Here is an 18,844-nt window from a genome sequence, read left to right on the forward strand (position 1 = left end):
TCCTCCCAGCCCGGCCCTTTGCTTTCATCACCTCTTCTCTCTGACTCTGGACCTTCCCTCCACCCATCTGCAAGCAGCCCACCTTTCCCTCAGCATTCACCACTTTCACCCCTCTTTCGCACACCCCCGGTCTCCTCATCTTCCTTGTATTTCCCCTCGTCAAACTCTGCCTCCCAGTTCCTTCCGACCCCCTTTCTGCTTGTCCCCTGGGACTTGCAGCAGGAGGGAGAGAGCTGGAGAAGCCCTGATAAGATTGCCGGTCATCCCCCCTTCTCATTGGCTCCTTCCCCCTAACTGGGCACAGATTTCCCTTATAAAAGGCAGGAGGCTGCGGAGCCCAGCTGCTCCCTGCCTCCCTTTCCTTTGTCCTCTGCTGGCTGGCTGGGTTGTGCCTTTGCTCCCTTTCTCTCTGGGTGAGTGGGCACCTGAGGTGCCTGGCCCCCCACCTCATCCCCAATGAATGTTGTGGAAAGCTCTGAGGTGCAGGAGCTGCAAAAGTTGGGGAGTGGAGCCTGGGACAATCCTGCCTACGCTGGTCCCCACTCCCCATGTGGGACACGGAAGATCTTCGCCATCTCCAGCGTGGTTCCCCCCCAGCCACACCCCAAGAAGCCTGAAGATGAACCCCAAGAGAAGGCATCTAGGGCCCTTGTGTCCAGCTGCTGCCTCCAGATCCGTCGTTGTGTCAGAGGTATGGGTAGGGGTGGGTGGGGAGGAAGGTTCTCCTGGGATGTTGGAGCCAGGAGAGGGGGGTCACTAAAAGTTTAGTTTTGTGTGTGTGTGTGTGTGTGTATGTGTGTAAGAGAGAGAGAGAGAGAGAGAGAGAGAGAGAGAGAGAGAGAGAGAGAGAGAGAGAGCATGTAATCTAAAGAAGAGGTAAAATCTCAGTGTCACTTTGGGGTTTGTGAACTACTTGGCTGTGTGCCTCCAGAACAAAGAGGTCAAACTAGCGATGTCCCAGAGGGAGAGCTGGGATGATTATCTCTTGGGGGCACAAGACAATCGTGTGGGATTATGTATGGGGGAGCTAGTTTGAGGGAGGACATAGATGTGATGGACTCTTCACAGCCCCACCTGCAACAGGGTCGTCCTTCCCAACCTTCATTCTCTACAGGCCAGGCTTCCCCCGCTGCCTCAGGTTGCTGGCTGGAGGAGGCAGGTGTGGGCTCGAGAGTGAGGGATTCAGCAGAGGGATGAGGTGATGGGCAAGGAAAGGGGCTGGGGTGGACATGGGGTAAAGTCCAGAGACTGATGGGTGGGGGCAACTGGGAGGAACTGCTGGCGGGGGTCCTAGACATCTCTCCACTGCCCCTTAGGACTCTGGGGAACAACCCTGACTGAAAACACAGCTGAGAACCGGGAGCTCTATGTCAAGACCACCCTGCGGGAGCTTCTGGTGTATGCCATGTTCCTGGTGGACACCTGTCTCTGTGAGTAATTCCTGTCTTTTGTACATCAGTCTGTCAGAAGCATCAATGTGTACAATGTTTGTGTACACACTTCTGCAGGCAACATCTGTGGGGTCAACTGTGAGTGAGTAAGCTGTGTCCCGGGATCTTCATATCAGCAACACATTTCTATTTATTACCTTTTCAGCTTAAGATATTTTGTTTAAAAAGAATTTGTATCTAAATTCAATAGACGGGAGATTGTTAGAAAGACTATTAATAAAAAGTTGCTTTGTCAAGAGTCACAAGGGAAACATTTTTTAAATGGAGTTGGCATTCATTTACAACACTGTTTATGATTCAGAGGTGAAACCCAGTTTTTAAGTGCAAGTTCCCAACACCTACTCAGCAACCATTGCTAGTGATATCCCATTGTTTTCTATTAGCACATGGAAAATTTTTACCTTTCTGGAAAGGATGGAAGACCTTCCTTTGTGTTTGAAGGAGAAAAAAAAAACCCAGCATGGTGGGTTTCACAGTTATTATACTGTGTCTGATCCAGGTCTCGTTAGAGACAGGAAGAAGTGATTCAACAGGCCTTAGAACTGTCATCCCTGATAAAAGAGTTAAAAATGCAGCTGGTGCGGTGGTGATAAATGCAGTCAGGTTCTCCCTAGTGAGTGACCGCCATGCCACGGGCTTTGAGAGGGCTTATCTGAAACCCTGTCTGTAGACGCACCAGGAAACTTTGGACTCTAAGTTGAAAGGAGCAAGTGAAAAAATAGAATGGTGAGTCACAGAAGCATAGACTTAATGAGCTGTAGAGGATAATAAAGGTGGACCAAACAGCAGTTATAAAAACTAAAGAGAAGGGTGCTTTGTGTCCAGTTAATTACTTCTTTAAAAACTTGCACAAGTGGAGTTTGACTAATTTCATAGTTGTGTGTGTGCTTGTTCATTAAAAATATAGTTTGGACCATACAACTAAGGTGTCTCCATTGCTAGGTGACCTTAAACCTCACAAAAGGCACTACTCTTTTTAGGATGCATGGATCTTTTGAAAGTGGAATCCAAAGTTATGATAACCTAAGTGTTGATGAAAATGTCATCCTTATGAGCCACCTATATTTATAGTTGCCTCTATGAGCTCACCTATGTAAGCCCCTAGGGAAGCAGAAGAGAAAACACTTGCTTCTGGCCACTCAATTGTGACTCACTTTGGGGGTGGGGGTGCTTACTATGGGTTCTGAGTGCTTACCATGGGCTATCAGCATGGAGTGAAAGGAGACCATGGGGGGAACAGTGGATGACCCAGTGTACATTTTGTGGGGCCCATTTGATTACTTTCAGCAAAAGACTGTCAGAAGTTCGTTTGGTGACATACTAAGTTTTGTCTTCACCATCTGCTAGAAAGGAAATGTCCCTCTCCTTTTTCACATCCTGTGATAGCAGCTGAAACCCATAAACAGAGCCTTTCTCTGTAAATGACTCAAATTTCTCCATTTTCAGATTCACTTTTGGAGAAAATTGGGAGATTTCTAGTTCCCCTGAGTTATAGCAAACCTTTTCTGTCCCCTCTGTATGGAATTGGAGGGGTGGAAGATTGGGTTCTGGAAGCCCACTTGTCCCATCTACCTGTCTCCACTTCCCAAGATCTTGGGAGGTGGTCTGTCACCTGCCAAAGTTTTACTCTAGACTCAGTCCAATAATTACAGAATTCCTTAGTGTCCAAGCACTCCAAAGTGCTAGTTCAAGGATGCAGCAACCCCTTCTTTAGGATTCCCTCATGGGGTGCACTGTCACATAGGCAGCCAGCCCCATCCTGAAGAATATCCATGGGCACTTGTTTCATGGAGAAAACTCATTCTCTTGGGCAACCATATTTCCTTCCATTTCGGAGCCCCTTCCAGATTTTGGACTGGAGAACACAGCGATGACATTCTGAGGCCTTTTGGAGGCTCACCTTCTCCTTTTCTTCTCTTGTTAACCATTTACCTCCTTGTTCTTTTCTTCAGTGACAGCACTTCAACTGCTTGAGTGACTCTAGTGATCATGTTTCTCTTTGGTCATTTGGTCATATGTTCTCTAGATTAAAATTTTAATTTGGGGACCTCCCTGGTAGCCTAGGGGTTAGGTCTCAGTACTATCAGCTCAACTGCCTGAGTTCGATACCCGGACAGGGAGCTAATCCACAAATGGCACAGCACACCTATCCTGTCTCACTTGCTGCTTCCTGGCCAGTGATTGAACTCAGCCCATAGTGGTGCTAGCACTGAGACTTACCCCCAGGTCACCAAGGAGGCCCTAAGCAGAGAGTTTGAGGAGCAAAGTGGTTTTAAAAAAATGATGAGTCTGGCCACATTACCAGTGGTAGATCATGGAAAAATTTATAAGATATGATAAGGAATTGGGATGTTATTCTGAGGGCCAAGAAGGAGCTGTTGGAAGGATTATCATCATAGGAGTGACATGGCAAATCTTGAGTTCTAATTCTGGGAAGAGGATAAAGCCTTGAATCAGAGAATATCTTTGGGGAAGATGCTAGTCTGTGTTAAGCGTATTAATGGGATATTTTATTTAGCCCTCACAACAACCATACTGAGACAGCTGAAGAAATTTAGTGGCATTATGGCATGCTGGTTGAGCACTGGGGCTGAAGCCCTAGTAGGTTCCAACCAGGCACTTCTAGATATCAGCTGTGTGATCTGGAGCAAGTTTGCTGAACTCTCTTACTCTTGGATGATGATCACCACCTGATAAGATTGTTGTAAAGATAAAGGGGCCCACTAATATGTTTAATGTGGGGTCCAACACATAAATAATACCTATTATTATTTTCTGCTCACAACAGACTGTACAACTATTTTGCTTTATGGTAAACTCAATCAGTAATGGAGAGTGAGGGAGAATTAACCTGCTATCTTTAAACCTCTGAAAACCTCCAACCCCTATGAAGTTGGGCTCTTGGTAAATTGTTAAACTACCTGAAGGTGTGTCATTAATTGACCTTGACCTTGAAACTGAAGTCCCTATCTACAAAGTGCCAGCTCCCTAGAGAACTTTCCTATGCAACAGAATTTGAAGGCCTTCACATTCTAATGATTCTTTCAACATATAGTAAAAATAATACAAATAATAGTTTCCCAGCCCATATCCTCTCCTGGGCTCTTCCTTCTTTCAGACAAATCTTTTTTAAAATTTAAAAAAATTTTTTTTGCATCATTGTTCATTTTTAAACAATATTTGCTCCCCCGCCCCATGTAGTCCCCAAAGAATTTCCTTCACCAATGCACCCGTGCACCATCACCACAGTCCCCTATGCTCCTCCCTCCCTCCCTCTGATCCCTCTCTCACCTCCTCCCCTGCAGGATGTCTCTGGTTTATAATTGTCTGTTTTTGTTTTGTTGTGTTTTGTACTGCTACTATTTTTTTACACTGAGGTCTTATTTGGTTCCCCTATATTCCTCCTATAAGTAAAACCATCCACTATTTTTTTTTCTTCTGACTTCTTTCACTGAGCATAATTCCTTCTAGCTCCATCCACGTTGCTGCAAATGGCATGAGTTTATTTATTTTTTATTGCTTTTCAGACAAATCTTGAGGCAACATTGTGCCTTGGGCATCAGCTCAGTGGGGCTGCCTTGGTGCTCTCCAGGGTCCTGATCTCACCGTCCTGGTAGCAACTCCCGGGCAGTCTCCCCAAACTTTGGACATCTGTAGCTGGACTACTCATTTTAGTAATGGATGATATTGCACCTAAGGGGGTGGCAACTGACTCCTGGAAGAAAGAAACCCTTAGATATTACAATAGTTTTTTGGTTTTACAATGGGCCACAGTATATATACATTTAAGTGTTGAGTATAAATGTATTAACATTTAATTTGGGGTGAAGGATGATTAGGAAAAATATATCTGAGGAGCTCCTGGTTGCAGAGGGGGGAAGATAATGCAAATGTAGTTAAGAGACACTGAACTATATCCACCTAACTTTGCTAGTAATGTGCTGATTAATCTCTCCTGTCTAAAGATGGAATGCTGGTCCTGACCACAGCAGGGAGAGTGCTGTTGTTCTATCAGAATGCTGTCTTCTAAGCACTGCAGTTACATGAGGTTGGATATGCGCCTTTGCCTGGGTGCTTTTCCTTATCAGTTCCTGTGGCTGCATTCGAATACTCTAGGACCCCTTTAGGTATCAGGGTAAATGCCATTGTCATAAAGACAAAATGTGAATGCTGGAGTCAGACAAATTGGACTCTAGTACCAGTTCTGCCACTTACTGGTTTTGTGACCTTGGACATTTCCTTGGTAATAAACAAGGATGATAATACTTATGTTACAGAAATAATATGTATAAAGAATCTACCAAATCACTGGTGGGAGTTATCTTTGTATTAGCCAGTGGAATTTTAAAATATTCAGTTGGTCCTTTAGACTCTTTTTTTTTTTTTTTTTGGTGGGACCCTCGCCGGTGGCCGGGGATTGAACCGGTGCTGCAGAGGCTGTGGGCAGCCTCGCAACCCAGCGCTCAACCGCTGCGCCACCAGGGGAGGCCCCCTAGATTCTTATATAAAATAAATAGCAAGGAAGATGTCAATCTGGGCCTCTCTGGTAGCACAGGGGTTAAAGACACAGCACTATCAAGCTATCACCAGCCACTGCAGCACAAATTTGATCCCCAGCTGGCCAGGGAGCTAACCCACATGACTCAGCAGACCTCTCCTGTCCCACCTGCTTCTCCCCTCAGCAGTGTATTTCAGTAGATCTGCCTGTTCTGCTCTCCACTCAGTCTCAGGTGAATCCTTTCACCCCCACACCTGTGGTCTATACCCCAGTTCTTCTATGCATAAATAAACAAATCTTTAAAAAATAGAAAAGAAAGATGTCAATCTGGAAACATTACATATTGTATGATTCTATAATTATATGACATTCTGGAAAAATTAAAACCATGGAGATAGTACAAAGACCAGTGGTTGCCAGGGCTTCTGGGAGGAAGAAGGAGATGAATAGGTGGACACTGCTCTTCATAACACTGTAATGGTGGATACATGTTCTACATCTGTCAATCCCCATAGATGTACACCACCAGAAGTGCATCCTAATGTAAACTATAGATAATGATATATCGGTGTAGGTTCATTGATTATAACAGATATTACTCTGGAATGGGATTTTTATAGTGGGGAAGCTGTGCATATGGGAAATCTCTGTACCTTCTACTCAATTTCTCTTTGAACCTGAAAGATGTATATTAAAAACTACACATTTGTGGTTGGCTCCACACACAGTGATAGTGTCACTTAAGTGGGATCCACTTTTGATGTTGCACCTTTAAGTTAAGGCATATTCTCCAGAAAACCTAGGTTTATCACCACTGTAATCATGACAGCAAAAGCAACCCTTTATTGAGTAATTTTCTTTTTTTTTTGATGTATTTATTTATTTATGCATATAAGAACTGGTATACAGGCCAGAGGTGTGCAGGTGAGAGTATTCACTAGAGACAGAGTGGGGAGCAGAACAGGCAGACTGACTGAAATACACTGCTGAGGGGAGCAGTGGGTGAGTCAGGAGAGGTCTGCTGTACCATGTGGGTCACCTCCCTGGCCAGGTATCGATCTCTTGCTGCAGTGACTGCAAATAGCTCCATAGTGTTGCATCTTAACCCCTTGCACCACCAGGGAGGCCCCCATATTGAGTAATTGTCTAATGTGCTTAGCACGTACTTTGTACATTATCTCATTGACTTCTTCCAATGGTTCTATGAAATGGGTTCGGTTATTACCCCCACTTTACAAATCAAGAAAGGTTTAGATGTGTCAAATGGCATGCCCAAGACCACACAAGATTCCAATTTAGTGACTGTTGGTCTGACTCCAATTCTGAGGCTTTTAACTGCTAAAATCTTCTCTAGCCTCTGCCTGCAAATGTGTTATACACTAATTTGTTAACACCTGTCAGCATCTTAGCAAGGATAAACTCCTGCCCATACCTAATAGAAGCAGGATCTTGAGAGAAGACTGCCAACTGATTACTTTTCTTTTTCTTTATTGGTGTATTTAAAAGATGATATGAAACATTAGAGAATGTTTTGAAATAAAATTGACCACCACAATACCAAAGATATTTTCACTTTTCCAATCCTTCTCTATATAATTACATAGTTGACCTAGTTGTATCATATTGTACACTCTGACTTATCATAAACATTTCCTCTTGTTTTTACATTTTCATTTTAATGATTATAGTCACACTGTTATTGCTCTTGTTATTTCGATCGTTGTCCAGTATAAGTAAATATAGCTAAACTTGCTGCCTTTTTTTCACTACTGTTGGATGATTTCCTTGGGAATTTCCTAGAAGAGAGATCACAAAACAGAAAGACCAAAAGGGAGGAATAGCTTTTTAGAACTTGCTATGTTGTCATTTTGCCTCTGTAAAGATCAGAGAAATTTATTACACTGCTAGTCCTATAAGATCACACCAATTCTATCCACATCTCATTTTTAGTTTTTCTTATTAAATAGGCATAACACAGTATGATTTGTCTTCATTTGTCTTCGATCACTAGTGACAAATGATCGTTTTGCTTATATTTTGACTTATGGTATGTATTTATCTTCATGTAAATTGCATAAGAAAGATATATTTTAAGAAGGACAGGGAGAAAATGCAATGAGGGGGTGAAGTTGCAGCATTAGACTCTAAGTTGGTGCCTGGTGGCATCAACCACCAGGGGGCTCATCTCTAAGATAGGGGTTCCCTGGTGCTGGAAAAAATAATAGCCAACAAGTAGGCACAGCTTTTGACCTGGGATAGGCCCTAGTAGACTATAGTGTCCCCTCCCCCATATTGACTTCATTTCTTCTCCCTTATTGACTTCATTTCTTCTCCCTTCTAAGAAGTGGGGCCAAGAGGGGCTTAGACACCAGAGCTATTTGGAGTCTTATCTGGCTAAAACAGAGCTATCTTTTTAATGCAGGCAATGTGGGTGAACCATCAATCTCCTAGTAACTGTATCACTTGTGCAGACCTTTAAATCTCACCAAGAGGCTTCACATCTATTATCTCATTTGCTCCTGACAGCAATCCTGTAATGGATAGATATTATTATTTCTGTTCTACAGATTAGAAAGCAGTTTTTATTGTCATTGTGAATAAATAGTTCAGGAATGATCAGTAATTCAGAAGGTGCCTGCTGGGTGGAGTCGGTCCTATTTCTTGGCAGAGAAAATGCTGGAGAATGATCTTCCTGCCTCCAGCCTACCCCTCTGACTATCATCATATTTATGAAAGGGCTCCCAGCCCTTTGTCTTCTCAGCAGGATGGCTTAGCCTTTTGTTGATAGAGGAAACATTGAAGGTCTTTGTATGGAAATAATAGCTATTTGTTTTAGGAGACAGTATTGTTATCTCAAAGGTGCACCTGGAACTAGCCCTGGAGAAGGGTGGCTCTGAGCCAGACAAGGCTGGGTCTGGTCCCCATGGAGTAGGGGAGGACAGAGACCCTCAGCCTTTGGTGACTTGCATTTACTTGCTAATTAACATCAGTTGGGTGCTCCTTATCACTGGTTGTAAGGAAAAATCTCCCTCTGTTTACTCTGCTTCTCATAGTTCTAGCTATAGATTGATGGGATTTGGCATTAATAGGAGAGACTGAAATAAGTTTGGGGATCAAGAAGGAGATTTTTTTTTTTAAAATTGAGATATAACTGACATAGAATATTGTATTCAGGTGTACAATATAATGATTTGATAGATGTGTGTATTACAAAATGGTCACCACAATAAATTTAGTGAACACCTAAGCACACATAGTTAGTTTTTTGCCTTGGGATGAAAACTTTTAAGATGTACTCTCCTAACGACTTTCAAATATACACTTCAGCTGCTGCACCTGTGCACTGGGAACTTCTCTCCTCTCTTCTCCTTGCCCAATACAGACACCTCTGTGTTCTCCACTCATCCTTTAAAGTCCTAACCCTATAAAGATTGGGGAGGCAGATTTGAGCCATGACATAATAAAGTCTTTTCTGTGCCATAAAAAAAATTTCCATATTGTTCAGCTATCTGTATGTGACCAAAAGGGCCCACACTGTGTCCAGTTGCCTACCTTTCTTATTAGTCACCTTTCTTATATTATTTGTTAAGGTAGTACATGCAATGAGTGCAGCATAAATGGAGTAACCAGTGTGGTTATAGGTTTGTCTTGTCTGGCTTCCCGTATCTCCCAGGTCCATATTTTCAAGGGCTCTCGTATGGCACCTGTTGATATCTGTCTCCTCTTTTAATACTCCCTCAGTTCCTAGTATACCAAAATATCTCTTTGGTAGTGGTAGATATAGGCAACAAAAAGTCTTTAAATATCAGCTCTGTACTATTCTCTGTGGTCTTAATTTTTCCAAGAGCTTCTGTCTTTAGGAGCTCTCAGGTAAAATAATTCAAGGAACACAGTTAAGAACAAGCATAGTCTTCCTTGGAATCCATCTGTGAGAATGTGTATAGAACCATCTCTGACTCATCAATCCCCATATTAAGAGAGAAAAAAAAAACATTCCAAAGCTGGTCTTGGTTGGTATCAACTGTCTTGAAGCAGGACTCTATTCTTCCTGTTAGAGACCAAAGCTATACAGTCTTATGTCTCTTTCATGACACTGTCTGCAGTTCATGCTGTGTCTTAATGTTTCTGGGCAGCCCAAGAACTAGGCTATTGGGAGAGCACAATTTCTTCAGATGACTTTGAAGAAGAAGACCACCCCTTTTCCTGCTGACCTTTCATTTCCTGGCACCTTAATAAACTCTTTAAACAAACTTGAAACCATGTGTGAAATGACAAAACAAGCAATTTTGTGACAAGTTTGAGGTCCTGTATTCAAGGGAAAACAATCTGTGAATTGGGGAAATCCGTGCCTCACCAGCTGTGGAACACTCTTTCCAAGGGATTTGGGGCAAGAGCATGCTTTATTGAGCATTATAAGTTGAAACACCGAAACAGAGCATGATTGGCAGGAGTTGCATATCTAACCTAATTTAGAAAGATCTAGGAATGAGGAAATAAATAGTCTGGCATTGGCTTGACATTTAATTGAGACAGGGCAAGCTAGGGTTATTAGGCAGTTTTAGGGACAGTGCAGGAGGGGACCTCTGAAGAATTTAGGGAGGCTTCAGAGATAAGGACAACCAAAGAAATATAACCAATTCCATTAGGAAAAACAAACATGCCAGGACCAAGGACAACATTGTTAATGCTGGTCCTGGTTTCCTTCAGGTGGTAAAGGGAGGCGGAGATTGGAGAAATGGAGAGTGGTTTAATTTATGGTCACATTAAAAGGGCAGCTGTTTAACTTCAATACAGGGATGCCCATCCAGAAGACTGGGCCATAAATTTAAAGATGCAACAAAAGGGGAAAGAAAAAGCTGTTAGATAAGGAATGTGGAGATCCCCACTCAGTAGCAAATTGAGTGAGACAGCCGAGAACTGACCAATCACAAAGAGACTGGGGCAGCTTTAGAATAATGAGGGAAAAAAGGTATATATTCCCTAAGACACGACTCTACTTTGGCTTCCTTGCCCCTCCCAGGCCTGGTTCCCTGGCCTGGGAGTCCCACTTTATTTCTGTTCTTTTTCCCCTCAATAAACTTTTTCTTTTTCTAAACAAACTGCCTCTTCTCGCTTGCTTGCCTGAGCGTCTGCGAAGTTCCTGCTGCGGCTTCGTGAGACACCAACCCGTGGGGGGTCTAGCGGCTGGGGCTCAGCACTGCCCTGCAGCCTGGAATCCGTTCCTGGCTGGGAGACTAGGCCTGACAATTCCGGCATCATAAGGATTTACTGGTTGGCATATATCATGGAACATTGACATAAACACAAAAGTTTGACACTCCAGGCAATTGCATCTAGGTATGTGGGGTTTAGAAATTTATTTCAATACATGTAAGAGTTTACAAATCATCAATTAAGATTACACTAAATGTATGAGAATCCATTTTTTTTTTGTTCTCCCTTGAATATGCACTAAGAATTGAATAAAACAGAAGTACCAGCCACTAATCACAAGTGTACTTTTACAACCTATTCCCTAGGCCCATCTCCAACCTCTAGATGTCTAATGTCAGTATCACATGTACACCCCAACTGGGATAATCTGCTACATTCACTCGGTAAGAACAAGTATTTATAGGATTTTTCTTCCTTCTATCCTAAGACCTCAGAGCTACCAGAAACTTTAGGGAGTCATTAATCAGTTCTTGTGTTTACATTTCTGAGACTGATCACCTTCAACCTGATTGAATTCCCTTCAATAGGAATTCAAAACTCTTGACCCTGAATCTAATTTCCTAAGAAGTAACTGGCCATGTATAGTCACAGGTTCTCTAGAATTTGAAAATCTTTTGAACCTTAGCCCTAATGTGCTCATAGACTTAGTTATGCTCATAAATTTAGTAACCAAGGCATATGTGAAAGATCTAGTTCTCTGTGGCTTCTGTAGACAGTTATGTGAAATGCACCAGTTTTCTACAATCCTCCAGCGAACACTCTAAGGTTTAACCCTTTCATCATTTCCAGGACCAAACTTTCTCCTGTATCCAGTCCATGGTAAGAAATATGAGGCCGCAGTGTGTTTTGTCAGTCTGCCTGTTCTGCTCCCCGCTCTGTCTCTGGTGAATCCTCTTACCCTCCCACGCATCTGGCCTGTACCCTGGTTCTCGAATAAAAACAAATCTTAAAAAAAAAGATACATGGGCCTCCCTGGTGGCGCAGTGGTTGAGCGGTGGGTTGCGAAGCTGCCCGCAGCCTCTGCAGCACCGGTTCCATCCCCAGCTGCTCCCCGGCCACCAGAGGCGGGTCCCGCATGGCACGCAGACCTCTCCTGCTGCCCGCTGCTCCCCTCAGCAGTGTACTTCGGTCCTTCTGCCTGCTCTGCTCCCCGCTCTGGCTCTGGTGAATTCTCTCACCCTCCCGCGCTTCTGACTGTACCCAGTGCTTGTATAAATCAATCAATCAATCAATCAATCTTAAAAAAAAAAAAAGATACATGAGGCCTTTGGAATCCACCTTAGAATGACCCAAGAGCATTAATCATAACGAGTGGGTGGGATAGCAAGCAAAAAAAGGGATTGGAAGAAGGAATTGCCCAAGAAGAATAATGATGACAACAACATTTAAAGTATTTCTTACACAACAAAGCAAAAACAGACAATTATAAATCAGAGACATACTGCTGGGGAGGAGGAGGGAGAGGGATCAGAGGGAGGGAGGGAGGAGCACAGAAGACTGTGGTGATGGTGCATGGATGTCTTGGGGAAGGAAATTCTATGGGGACTCAATCTGAGGGGGTGGGGGGAAGCAAATAGTGTTAATAAATAAATAAATAAATAAGAAAAAAATAAAGTATTTCTTAATAGAGAACTTAATAAGAAAAAGAGCAAAGTTCTGCCTATTCAATAAATAATTTTAACCAAGAGATCAGCACTCGGACTTGACTTTTCTTTGAATGGACATTTTGTGTTGTCAGTTTGTTTCCTTCAACTGTATCTCTTCTTCCTTCTACGCCTACCCTTATTTTCTTAGAAAAATTCCTCTGACATGGATATAGTAATATGAAATGCTTCTGTTGGTTGTCTTTTTTCAAATGTCAGAAACTTGAAGGTGCAGAATTTCCAATTATATACTTGCTGGCAGAAGCACCTTAGTTCTTCAAGGTTCTTCGTGAAGTAGTGGAGGGAGGGATCTCATTCCTGCCCAAGGAGAGAGCCATTAGAAAAAGACAACTAATTTTCACTGAATAGTAACTAGGAACAGAAGAGGCACTCACTTGCCTTATGGCCTCTATGACAATCACCTGGGAAAAGAGAAGCTCAAAGCAATTGCTGTCTTCTTGTTATTTCTCTGAGCTGGAAAGTTCTAGCAGTTCAGAAGAGAGGACAAGAATATTTAGGCTCTACTGAAAAGAGGAATAGATAAAATCAAGTTATCATCCAAGCTCATGATGATGATGATTAATAATAATTATTACAGTCAAACTTCTTTAATAACATGTTTATGTCCCACCGACATCTAAAAGGGATCTGAGTTTATATTAAAAAGCACAGATAAAATGAAACATAGTCCATTAGAACTATAATAAAAAGACTTAGCCAAAGAAGTGGGCAATGATAAAGGAGGAAGATAACTTGTACCAGAGAACTTAAGATAAACAAGAGTACTGCAAATGAGAATCAAGCCTACACTTGCTGGCAGCCGAAGCAAAGAAGAAAACACAAATAGAATGCACAGTTCTTTTTGTTGAAAAAGAAAAAGCACACCAATTAATAAAGAGATGTTAACTCTGGAAAGAATTAGCTTGTGGATTTTGCATTTAGGACATGGAATATCATAACGGATAAAAGCATAAAAGCAATGTTAAAAATTTGAGCTATTTTTCTTTATTTATGTCTGCCTCCCTTAACATCTATATTAAAACTTCATTGTATAAAGTCATTTTTAACAATAATTATATGCATATAAATAATTGAAGGCATTATAGGGTAAATTTAGATATGCATACATAAATGTCTATGCAATTTTTAAAATGTCTATAACAATTTATATATAGCCTTTATAGATAAATTTTCATAATATTCTAGAGACCTGACTTTACCCAGAAATAAAGCTTGGAAAGCCTTGAGGAATTATGATATGTGTCTAAAATATCAACATTAGTGGGCTTGGTGAACAAGCCTCCTTCAATATAGGGTAATAATGTATTTTAATTAATGGAGACTTTGCCAGATATACTAAAGTCATCCACTGCCCTTTAGAGATGTTCAGAAGCTTTTCTACCTACATTTTTGTCAGAAATAATATAATTTTTTAAAAAAAATATCACTGCTGGGCCTCCCCAAGGGCATGGGGGTTGAGTGCAGCGCAGTGAAGCTGTCTGCAACCTCTGTGGTGTGGGTTCGATTCCGGCTGACCAGGGAGAGACTCACGTGGTGTGGCAGACTTCTCCAGTCTCACCTGCTGCTCCCCTCAGCAGTGTCTTCAGTTGGTCTGTCTGTTCTGTTCCCCGCTCTGTCTCTGGTGAATCCTCTCGCCCTCCTGTCCCTCTGGCCTGTGCCCCAGTTCTTGTATAAATAAAAATAAATCTTTAAAAAATAAAAAATATCATTGCTACTATGTAAGTAAGGACTGTGCTAGGATGAAGTAAAATCTAATGAAAATTGACTTAAACAATTAAGGGATTTATTATGTAGATAATGAAAGTCCAAAGGAGGGCAGGGTTCAGGGCTGATCAAGCTAGTGGCTAAATGACATTATCAAAGACCTGTCTGATTCTGTCATTTAGTCCTGGCAGCTACAGAATAAGTTTTAGGCTGAATCCTCTTGGGCTTTCTCATTCATATCTGATATGAGAGAGAATTGAAAAGATTCCAGAAATCTCTCTTTGTGACTAGTTGGACTGAAATGGAAATGGGTAATGTGCTCACCCTTGAATTAGTAACAAGACTAAGAGAGGGGTAGTCGTGGATTCATTTAGGTCTAAGCTTCCTGTCCAAGTCCTATAGCCAGGGATGGATTCAGCTTCTGGCAACATATATGAGATGATACACAGAGATGTGACACCTCAGATAAAACCATGGTGTTAACCAAAAAGAATCTCAGGGAAGCAGTCACACAGTCTGGCTATAGCACCTGGAAATATCAGTCTGTAACTTGGAAATAAATAGATGGAAAGTTTTAAAAATGATTTCATTATTCTTTATTATTATATCATTAACTGAACTCCTTGGGAATATAGAAAAATGGAATCCACCTATCATACTATTCATTCATTTAAAAACCCATTTTTTCCTTCAAGTTTTAATGTACTTAGTATTTTAAAAAATATTTAATTATAATGACAGTATGGCAAGAATTTCATATTCTGGTTTTATCACCATTTCATTGGGTATATAAGACTCTGTTAAGTGGGTCAGTGATACCATGAATTTACCTAACCATTGCCATTTTGCAGGACATAGGTTATTGGCAATTTTTGATTATATAAATAAACTCAGTAACATACTTGTGCCTGCTGTCCTTTGGGACTCATCTATGCCAGAGAACTATTTATTAACATAGATTTATATACCATTATCTATTTACAACTGCTAGAATGAAGACATTTGAAGCTTTTCTTAAGATGATCATCTTCACCTATGACAGGGGTGGGGGTAGGTCCTATAATCCCCAAGTACAAGCTATGATGTAAACCAAAGTTGGCTCAAAAAAAAAAAATGTGGTAATCTTTGGAGTCTACCAAGTACTTTCACAATTCATCTCTTGGCTCAGATACTAAATACTTCAAATAGATTTTCTTATGAGGGCACCTTATAAACTTGCACAATCCTATCCATTTGGGTTGGATTTTAGACAGTAAGTCAGAAACCCTAATCGGAAGGCTTTAGAATGGTAGTATGTTATATTGGTGTAGCATAGAGTGGCTGTTAAATTCATGATATTTGGAGTAAGACTGATCTGAGTTTGAATCCAAGTTCTACCTGCTTACTGTTTGATTTTTGGACAAGTTATTTAAAAACATTCTGGCTCTGACTTATCTACATAAAATGCAGGTGGTTGTTCCTACTTTATGAAGTTTTTTAAAATATCTTTAGGATTATAGGAGACAATGAATGCAAAACCCAGTGAATATTGTGTCAATAAAGGTGGTTATTGTTATTATTCAGCAATGATGAATTTAATCTGAGGTCAAAGTTAAAAGGCACAATACAGTATGTATAGGAGACATTAATTTCTGTCCAAGAGATTAAATAAACCAGATACTCTATTGGTCAGTGAAACCATCACTGGTCTCTGAATCCCTTATTAACACTGTCATGCAGTCATTGTTCAGTGTCTGACAATTTTCTGGGATGAGACCATCACCACATCAAAAAGGTCATGATGTACTGATACTCTGACCTTTGGTATACTAACTCATATTGTGACTCCTTTCAGCTCCTACCCACTCTCTAGTCTAATGTCACCTTTTAAAACACACAGAGCAGGGCCTCCCCAGTGGCGCAGCGGTTGAGCGCTGGGTTGCGAGGCTGCCTGCGGCCTCTGCGGTGCCGGTTCGATCCCTGGCTGCTCCCCGGCCACCGGAGGAGGGTCCCACACGGCGCGCAGACCTCTCCTGCCGCCCGCTGCTCCCCTCAGCAGTGTACTTCAGTCCTTCTGCCTGCTCTGCTCCCCGCTCTGGCTCTGGTGAATTCTCTCACCCTCCCGTGCTTCTGACTGTACCCAGTGCATGTATAAACAAACAAAACAAACAAACAAACAAACAAAATAAATAAATAAAGCATGCCTCTATTAAAAAAATAATAAAAAAATAAAACACACAGAGCACTTCCACTCCTTCACTGGACCTTACATGAAGGAACCTGGAAGACCAAGCTCAGCCCCAGTGCATGATCCACCCACTCCCACCCTAATCCTCAGCAGGCAGTCTATGCTGAGGTGAAATGGAGGTTGATGAACTGGATCATTGCACAACTGAAAGCACTAGTGTTTAGGAAGATCTTTTATGCTTTTATGTTTTCCCTCCTAATCATCTACCTCTTGGATATAGTTCTGTCCCTGGAGATGAACAGAATTAGTTTTGACAACAGATTGCATTTTAATACTGGTTCTGTTACTCATTTACCCTGGGCAAATTATTGTATCTCTCTGAGACTGGAAAATTGGGATAGTAACAGTACCTAATACATAGAATTGTTGGAGGATTAAATGAAATTGGTATGTCAAGCACCTAGCACAGGACATGTAATAGGTGTTCTGAGTAAGCAGTTATTCTGGTCATTTTTTTTTTGCCGATATGGAGACGGTTGTAGGTGGACTGGACATGCTTAGTCCCTGTCAGATCAGAAATCTCTGAACCAGATGTTCCAGGTAGGCAAACTGGTTCCTTGTGGTGAAGTCCAACAATGATCCTTATAACTTGAATGGAAGTTAATGGGATGGAGTGCCTGGAGGAGGACACCAAGAAAGATACAAGTTGCTTTCAGTCTTCTTCCACCGCATAATACCTGAGGGATGTGATTCCCTCCGATGGCCACCGGTGGGTCATGGGGGCAATGGATTCTCTAATTTTCTCCTGGGGTGAAAAGGAGTGCTCTAAGAGGGCTAGGAGTTTATAAAAAAAAAAAAAACTCTCCCAATCCCAGGGAAGTTTGGAGAGTTCTTTGGGAGAAATGTTATTCCTTCTTCCCCACTCCCAATCTTGAGAATCACTGAAATGAGCACTATTTATTAGAGAAGTCTACCTTCTTGACAACTCTGTCAAAGACAAGTGGGATGATATTGCAACAGGTCAAGGCAGTGGGTTCAATTGTTCTCCTGGCACCAGGGGCATCAGCATTACATGGGAACTTATTGGAAATACAAATTTTGAGACCCATCTAGATTTACAGCAAGCTGTAGTTTAACATGTCTTCCAGGTGATTCTGATGTATGCTGTAGTTTGCATCTCAGTGGATTTATAAAAGGGGGTGGGGACTGGAATCATCACCCTATCACCTAATACCAGGTTTCTTTTGCCTGACTTTTGGGCTCAGATTGCTGCAACCTCTACACCCAATGGCAATCTGGATAAATGACTTGTTAGGGAGATTGAGTTCTGCCAACACAGTTTCCACCCCCGCACTGTGTAGGGGTTAACTGGCCAACTTTGCTTGCTTCTCAGGCCTGTTAAGACCTGGCTTCATTTCTCTTACGCCAGATTTATATGATTGATAAAAATCATTTATATGATTTTTATTGTTCTCCCTTTGGACTAAGGGATGTTCCAGCTTCTTTCCAACATCTACTAAATAGAAGTTGTCCTGACTATTTGATGACATTGATGGTATGAGTTAAATAAGGAGCCATAACATTTTACTCAGTTTATAAATGATTTGCTTATTCCACTCTACTCTGTAGTACAGTTTTTAAAATTTTTCACTTTTTTTTTTAAAGATTTATTTATTTATTTATACAAGCACTGGGTACAGTCAGAAGCATGGGAGGGTGAGAGAATTCACCAGAGCCAGAGCGGGGAACAGAACAGGCAGACTGACAAAATACACTGCTGAGGGGAGCAGCGGGCAGCAGGAGAGGTCTGCGCACCATGTGGGACCCTCGCTGGTGGCCAGGGATCGAACTGGCACTGCAGAGGCTGCGGGCAGCCTCGCAGCCCAGCGCTCAACCACTGCGTCACCAGGGGAGGCCCAAATTTTTCACTTTTGAAAAAAAAAATTTTCACTTTTGGTTCAACCCAACAAACACTTTTTGAGAACCCATTATATACCAGGCATTATGCTAAATGAAGAAAACAATCCTTGTCCCAGGAAGAACATACAATGAGGTGACTAGAACTACTATATTCAGCACGTTCGAAAGATATCATTTTTTTGTTTTTTTTTAAGATTTATTCATACAAGAGCTGGGGTACAGGCTA

The 18,844-nt window shown here is 41.8% G+C and overlaps 1 protein-coding gene across 1 annotated transcript in view; it reads left to right on the forward strand.

Moving 5' to 3' along the window:
* Positions 1-338: 338 nt before the first annotated feature.
* PKD2L1 (polycystin 2 like 1, transient receptor potential cation channel) overlaps positions 339-18,844 on the forward strand; it is a 33,761-nt gene continuing 15,255 nt past the window's right edge. Inside the window, exons 1-2 of the mRNA XM_037497181.2 lie at positions 339-691; positions 1,317-1,430. Of these exons, the coding sequence (XP_037353078.1) occupies positions 457-691; positions 1,317-1,430 (349 nt within the window). The 5' untranslated portion in view covers positions 339-456. The remainder of the gene's footprint in view (positions 692-1,316; positions 1,431-18,844) is intronic.

This window comes from Talpa occidentalis, unplaced genomic scaffold, assembly GCF_014898055.3.
Source record: "Talpa occidentalis isolate TD23 unplaced genomic scaffold, MPIMG_talOcc4v2.1 talOcc4.8, whole genome shotgun sequence".
Classification (NCBI taxonomy): Eukaryota; Metazoa; Chordata; class Mammalia; order Eulipotyphla; family Talpidae; genus Talpa; species Talpa occidentalis.